Source organism: Ochlerotatus camptorhynchus, unplaced genomic scaffold (assembly GCF_037179485.1).
Source record: "Ochlerotatus camptorhynchus isolate MF236.1 unplaced genomic scaffold, CSIRO-AGI_Acam_v1.1 ptg000457l, whole genome shotgun sequence".
In the NCBI taxonomy this organism is placed as follows: Eukaryota; Metazoa; Arthropoda; class Insecta; order Diptera; family Culicidae; genus Ochlerotatus; species Ochlerotatus camptorhynchus.
In genome coordinates this window covers 3,454,249-3,462,448 of record NW_027040943.1, presented here as the reverse complement: position 1 = coordinate 3,462,448, position 8,200 = coordinate 3,454,249, and the positions used below count along the sequence as shown (strand labels likewise).

The 8,200-nt window shown below is 36.7% G+C and overlaps 1 protein-coding gene across 1 annotated transcript; it reads left to right on the top strand.

Annotated features, from left to right (window-relative positions):
* The first annotated feature begins 6,768 nt into the window (after positions 1-6,768).
* On the top strand, positions 6,769-7,773 carry LOC135712065 (chymotrypsin-1-like). Its single transcript, XM_065235049.1, has 3 exons — positions 6,769-6,831; positions 6,891-7,459; positions 7,524-7,773. Exons 1-3 carry the CDS (start codon positions 6,783-6,785, stop codon positions 7,668-7,670), a joined length of 765 nt encoding a protein of 254 aa, XP_065091121.1. The 5' UTR covers positions 6,769-6,782; the 3' UTR covers positions 7,671-7,773.
* The last annotated feature ends 427 nt before the right edge of the window (positions 7,774-8,200 follow it).

Genomic DNA, 8,200 nt, shown 5'->3' with positions numbered 1-8,200 from the left:
ACTCCGAGAACATGAAGACATATCAGAGAACTAAAGGGCAATTCAAAAAATTTCAAGAAAATTGCAGAAACTGGAATTTTCGGAAGCTTCGGTTTGCTCAGAAAAAATTTCTGGAACGCAATTAATGAACATCCGGAAAATGTGGAGGTATTTCAACGGAGATTTCTCATGAAAATTCGCTTGAAGTTTACTATCGTAGGCTTAGGCTTCACATGAAGTCTAAAATTCCTCAGAACTACCATGAAAGCAGATTGCAGTTGATGTTTTTCTCATAGATTTTTCCGGAGACGAACCAGAGTTCGGCTGAAAGTCTCCTTAATAACAATACCTAACTAACTTCTCATAGGTTTTTTTTTCAGAACTCCCGAGTAATGAGGTCCATATAAATAATAATAAAATTTCACGAGCCTTAAAATTGTGCAAGGAATTTGACTCCAGATTATTGAAAATTTCTTGAAGTATTATATCTCTTCAGTTCAGAATTTATAAAATTTGTAGGAAATATGCATATTCTAAACCAAAAAAAAAAACATTTGGAGCCTCTGAAATAAAAAAAAATTATTTTTTTACTGTAGATTAATCCATTCTTAATCTATAAAGTTCAATGTGTGAATGAAAATAGCTAGGAATATTAAATGCTTTTATTTTAAAATGCATTCTTAGTAAGAACTTTATTAAATTTCCTGAATAATGATAGGATTCCCTGAGAATTCCAGGTATTTTCAGGAAAAATAAAATTCCCTGAGATTTCCCGGTATTTCAGGTTTTTCTATGTAGTAGAAGCTTGGAGGTTTAATCATTTCGCTCTATTGAATCTTTCGCTCTAAAACATCAAACATTTACATATTTTGTATGCCATCAAAACGACTAATTTTCTACCCTTAGGTGACCTAAGGGTAGAAATTAGTCGTTATGATGGCATACAAAATATGTAAATGTTTGATGTTTTAGAGCGAAAGATTCAATAGAGCGAAATGACTTTTTTTACAACTATTAGTCACTATTTGGTCACTTATTTCTTCAACATGGTCACTAAAATCACTATTTTTGACAGCATTGATCGCTATCATTGTCATTGTCACTGAAAGAATTGAAGAACGGACTGGCTATTGACATGGTTTCCCTTGAAGATTTATTTAGCTCGAGTGAGCAACAAAATATTTTGTGTCCATATCACCGATCATGGTCGATATTTTGCAGCACTGCGGTTGATATAATGCTTAGAGAAGATGCATAAATGACGTTGTATTTTAGGGTGACCAGCCATGTAAAAAAGAATGCTAAAAGGGGGAGGCAGACCATCGTTAATCCTGTGATTCGGGATTTTATTTTTCGAAATCTCAGGAAATCCGTTTATTTATTTTCACAGCTTAACGATGAGTATGAACAGTAAAGGGTAGTACATATTTCAGTTCATCACATAGTTAATGTTTCTAGAAATCAAAAGCGATGTTCATTTGTGTTTGTATGGCAGAGTAATGATTTGTTTGGGAGCAAATTTTCACGGAATTTAATAAAGAATCACTTAGTTGACGATGTTATGATGTATTTGAGAGCAGTGAACACAACGGTCAAACCAAGCGTTAGTTTTACTGTCAACGCATTTAAAGAAATCACATTTTAAATAGTACTTTCTCGATCTGGTTTCTCCATCCTTGACATGTTACTAGTCCCAGCATGTTAATATATATTAGCATTACACTCGTCTTCTAGAGATTGATGTTTTTTCTCGACCATTTAACTCTATCGTGCGCAGCGTTGGACTACGCCTTTCTTTACTATACTGGGGTTCACTTTTCAAAATCTGGCATGTAACAAAAAGTGGCAGTTTTCAAACGCATATTTCTAAAATGCATTCATGAGCAATATGTCATTTGACGGAGCAAATTTTTTGATTTAAATGATTAATTGTTTATCAATAGTACACCAATGAATCACGTGCTTGCTTGCTTGCTTGCCATAACCTGAGTAGTACAACAATTCTCAACAACTTTTTGAGCAATTTGTTATCAGAGAAATATATGCAGGGCTCATTTTTAGGCCCCCTAAAGAACACTGACGATTGCCTTGTCAAACATTGCTCGCATTGCTTGTAGATGACTGCGTGATTTCCGTCATAGGACCAAATGCACCGGACCTAAAAGGACCATTGCAAGATACTTTGGACAATTTGTCTTCTTGGGCTATGAAACTGGGTATCGAATTCTCTCCGGAGAAAACTGAGATGATTGTTTTTTTTTTTTCTAGGAAGCATTATCCAGCACGAATGCAGCTTCAACGCAGTGGTGAAATAATCAATCATAGCATGTCTTTTAAGTATTTAGGTGTCTGGTTCGATTCTAAATGCACTAGGAGAAAACATATTACGTATTTGAGGCAAAAATGCCAGATATGTATGAATTTTCTTGATAAGGTTGTTGTCTCCATATCGGTTTAAGCTGTATGCACTCGACGCATGAGCCTCGAGGTGCTCGTTGGCGTACTCTCCTTAACTGATCGGTTTCTCATCAGTAGCGAAGTTATGAATCCATTGGTGATATAGAAAACTTTGAGAAGTTGCTCCCCCGAAATCCTCATGAATTTCAGGGTTGTTACAACAGGCGCGGATTTCGCGAATTTCGCAGATTTCGCGATTTCCGCGGATTTGAACTTTCAGTCGCGAAAATCGCGGAAACATTAAATGATGTCGCGAAAATCGCGAAGGGACTGATGTGCTGTCGCAAAAATTGTGGAATTCATTGTAACATTTCCGCCCCGGATTATTTCCCCGAGGTCTGTCCAATGTGAGACATTCTCTTTTTTTCCAATATGAACATAGCAATTTTCGTTGTCAAATCATAAACGAATCGTTCAGTTGATTTGTTCTACTACATCAACCAAGACTCCAATAATGTCTGTAGTATCGAAATATGTCCAAACAAATTCAAAATGTCTTTGTGGATTGTAGCCGACCTATTGCTACGTATACAAGATGTTAAAGGTTCTGAAATCATTCTGGAGTTCAGATTATTTTTCTACTAGATCACCCAAGACTAATCCAATATCTGTAGTATTGGAAATAATTAAATATTATCCATATAGACACTATGAATCTGTTTGGACATATTTCGATACTACAGACTTTATCCCAGTCATGGTTGATCTAGTAGAATAAATCATCTGAACTCCAGAACGATTTGGAGAACCTAAAACATCTGGTATACATGACAAAAGTTCATGCATGATCCACATAGACTTTGTGCATCTGTCTGGAAATATTTTGATACTAAAGACATTGTCCCAATCTCGGTAGATCTAGTAGATCAAATTATCTGAACTCCAGGACGATTTGAAGAACCTACAACATCTGGATTACTCGGAAATAGATGATGATGCATGATCCACATAGACACTTTGAATCTGATTGTACATTTTTCGAACAAATCAACTGATGTCCTGGACGATTTGGAAAACCTATAATTTCCGGTATAGGTACATAGTAATAAGTCGTACATGATCCACAAAGTCACATATATACAATTCGAATATGATTTGACACCGAAAAGTGCTAGGTTCGTATTAGAAATAAAACAAATATGAAAATGTCTCACCATTGGGCAGAACCCAAGGAATATCCGTGTAAATACACAACCGCGACGTGACCAACAAGTGTGACTTATGAATCTTTGGTAATTTCTCGATTATGTGCAGGGTGTTTGGTTTGAATTGAAAAAAAAAATGAGAAAACTAGAGCCAAACTAACTACAACATTTAGGACAGCAAAATACGTCAGAGACGCAAAGGTGAATTTTCAAGAAAATTTGCATTTCAAATAAAAATGCTTTAATTAAAAAAAAAAAAAATGTTTCATCAAATCTAGGCCGATATTATTCAATAGAATCTCATAATGTAAGGGTGTTTTATTACTTTCACTAATTACTCAGAATTTAAACGCTTATTTAATTCTCAAACCCCCATCGATACTGAAAAATGCTAAAACTATCATAACTCCAACATTTCTGAACATATTTTTTATCTATCCATCTAAAAAAACCGCAAACTTCTTTAGTTTTTATTGCATGGAGTCTTAAATCTTCACAAATAGGGCTTATCGGGGAGCAATTGTTCACTCAGGTAACTAGACTAGCAAAATTCTTAAGTTCCGCCTTATGAAGCTGCACAAACATTCAAAATCTAGAATTCATAAGGCAACTATGCTTTCCATATATTACCTATGATTATCTTTACAACAACGTAAGATTTGCTTACGCCATACATTGGATTTTATTTAACGCGCCTTATAAAATTCAATGCTGTCATTTGTGCGAAAAAGTCATAAGACAAACATATGCAAAGGCAAAAATGGCCCCTATCGTAGTAGACGAACTAAAGCTCATCGCAGATTTTCTGAACGGAGTACCCCGAGTCAACTTGGAAGTATTCCGACGTAAGTTAAAGTAATTGTTTTCAATCTATTTAATAAATAATCATTGTTCCTTCCTTCCTTGAAGAGCACCTATTAGCATATGAGGCAGAAGTTTGAAGGATTGAATCGCTTAGCGTGATTAATTAAGACAAAATCGATGGATCACAATTTAACATTCATGAAGTGAATAATAGATAATATTTCAGAAATAATAAAGGTTTCTCATTTTTATATTTTTAAGTAAACTGTGAAATGTATATAAATGTATTGCAAATAGATAAAAAGTTGAATCGAATATTGTTTATTTATAAATATATTTTTATAGTTTCAGATTATTAGATATTGTATATCGCCTCCTCATTAATGACCTTGGTTTATGCAATACACGGATGTAATCCAGATTTGAGTGTATATAATGAATTAAAAAAAAAGATGTTGCATAGAAATACAGGCGATAATATATCTAATAATTTGGGGATTCAAATTTGTATAGAGTTTATTCAAATTGAGATCGAAATTAAAAATGTGGATTTTTATAATGAGTCATTTTGAAATTCATATAGCTGAAAATGTATATTTTAAAAGTTTAAAATTTTAAATTTCATAAGGCTGTCGTATGAAAAACATAGTGCATTCAGTTGATTTATTTTGGCTCGTTTCATAAGGCAATCTAATAGAAATCATACTGATTACTTGTGGCTAAAAAACATAAGGCATTTTAATGAATTTCGCTAGTCCAGTTGCCTCAGTGTTATGGTTTGCGTTTTTCTTTTTCTTCAGTAAGGCCCACTTTATTGTTGAGGCCTAACCTTAGATGAATAGCACCCCAAATCGACAGATGGAACAGCTTCTCCGCAAACAAAGAGTGTTGTATGCCTGCACCATGCACAACGTCCATTAGCACTTGGATTATCCAGTCTGTATGCAATCGGAGATGTTTCTGTGAACAGCCAAATAACGCAGAACTCGTGATGGGTATGGTTAACACGAAACATTATTAGATACACAGAAACATGCAATGGATTTATTCAACGTGCGATTCAGTGACTTGGTTGAGGTGGATTGGTTGTTTGCTCTCGAAAGATCACAGTAGGTAGGCCAATCCTTCGTCGATACGATGTTTTCCGTCGGTTTCTTATCACACCTGCGTGATAGATGGTAATCGATGACGATGACGAAGCTGATGATGGCTTGATGATGATTTTGGTCCTATGTTTCGTGGTGAGAGCGAGCTGATTCGGTTGCTCAGGATCATAACGGTGTGTGGAATCTTGACCATCCGAATTGGTGTGGGATACTGATTTGGTGATGATAAGGTTGTAGTTGAACGGATCGTCATGCTCCTCAACGTTATTGAGATCGTGTTGATTGGAACCCGACTTTGAAATTGCGTCGAATAGCAACTTCATGTTAAATTCGTCATCATTATTTGCTTCTTTTTCTTCTTCATTGTGTATAATCGAGTTGTGGAGGGTAGGATTGAAATTGAATATCTCAACATATTCCACATCCTGGCCCTTGTGACAGTTGAATGTATCGATGCTGACCACTTTTGTTCTTTGTATTTACAATATGCATTCATAAAGCCGGCGCCGGTGGTGTAGTGGTAAGCGTGACTGCTTTCTAACACCCCAATGGGTCTGGGTTCAATCCCAGCCGAGGTCGGTGGGATTTTTCTGAGGCATAAAAATCTCTGGTTACGTCTTCCTTCGGAAGGGAAGTAAAGCCGTTGGTCCCGGCCCATGTGTGTTGAATGGGTGCGATATCCTACGCAGGTGTGGAAGCTGCCTTCCTGCACATTCGATTGCGGTCAATGGATGGCAATCGATGTCCGTCGGTGATTGGCACTAGATTGCGGAACAGAGACCGACGTTAAATAAAGGAATGAACAATATGCATTCATACAATTGAGGACTCTCCGGCGGAATATAATAGCCCTCTATAATCATTAGTTTTGGAAACATAGATTATAACTGATTGCTGGTGGCCGTTTATATAAACGTCTTCTGCCTATCTAAAAACATATGGACCAATAGAAACATAGTGTCTTGAGAGAACAGTTCGATTTTGTTGAAGACATCACATCTCTATCTAGCCAAACTAAAATGTTATATTTTGCAGCACCACCAGTGGTGAAGTTCCAGTAAAAATTTCACGAATTTGGCCTTTTAAACCACTACTGTTCATTGGTAGCGTATGTTTTGAAGCACAAGTTGCAAAAATTAAGCGCTTTTACAAATAATTTTGAGTGCGCTAAGCGATAATGATAATCTTTCGATCGACAATTGCAAAACAATTGCTTCTCAACTGATAATAACAATGGCTCAATCAAACTTAACTTTCCTATCGATAAGCCTCATTATTTCAGCGACCAGCCATGATTCCACAGCTAATCAGCGCTCTTGTGCTAATCCACGTAGCTGCAGGTAAGTCCAATTGAAAAGCCTTCAAATCTTCCTAAATTCATTCTCTATTTCCTAACCAGCTGCACCAGCGACATCCAAGATCGTTAATGGTACAGATGCATCGATCAACGATTATCCTTTCATGATATCGCTGCGCAGTGCTTCCGGAAGTCATTCCTGTGGTGGAAGCATTATCAACAAATACTGGATTCTGACCGCAGCTCACTGCGTAAATTATTATTCAACTCCTCTTGTACAGTCCATTCAAGTAGGTAGATCTGTAATTTCCCGGGATGTCGACGACTCCGTGTATCTCATCGACGACGTGATCATCCATCCCTATTATGATGCTGCAAATAGCTACGTGAATGACGTAGCGCTGATTAAGCTGAAGAGACCGTTGGAATTCAATGAGAGTGTGCAGCCGGTCAAATTGGCGAGCAAATGGTCCGAACTTGATGCGACAGATTTGGACGTCACTTTGATCGGATGGGGTCTTTTGGAGACTGATGGTGACTTGCCGACTACATTGCAAAAAGTGGACTATTTTGCGGTGCCTAATGATCAGTGTAACGAGTTCCATTCGCGGCATATCTATCCTAGTCAAATTTGTGCAGCCTTACCGGAGGGCGGTAAGGGGCAATGTAGTGTAAGTGTTATATTGGTAACCTTTTGAAAGCTTTGTTGGTTTATATTACTCTTGCTTATTTTAGGGAGATTCTGGTGGTCCTTTACTGAATAATGGAATTCAAGTTGGAATCGTTTCCTGGAGTGTCAAACCGTGCACGATTGCTCCGTATCCGGGAGTTTTGACAAAGGTTTCCTATTTCCTTGATTTTATCGATGAAAATACTAAGTAAAAACTGTCAAGCATTAGTAGAATTTCCAAATAGAAAGTTCAAAAACATAGTTTAAGAAGGAAAGGTCTTTATGTGAATGAAAGACAATTTCGGTACCATTTCAATGGGAGATAAAGAATGAACACACTTTCTAACCATCAAGATTCCATATTGATTTTTTTCCGAACACATTCAATTTCCATGTGAAACACAAGAATCCCCCGAATGGGTGGTGCAGTCCACCCACCGCTATTTATCGGCAGTCATCCAAATCAGTTGAGCTAATTTTTGTTTATAATTAATGTCAATCATAGAGGAAATGAATGTAATGTCGACCTAAACGTCCCTAATTTGGGCCCATATATTAGACCTATTCATTTTAACAGAAATGTTCGGGATGCACCGGGTCAACCATGATTACTGTTCGTCATGTTTATTTGAACTACTGTGCAAATTTTCAGCAAAATCGGTGATGATTTAGAGGTGCTTCAAGTTAATTTTATGTTTTTATGGTAATAAACGGCTTATAATATTTGTATCTCGAGACTGAA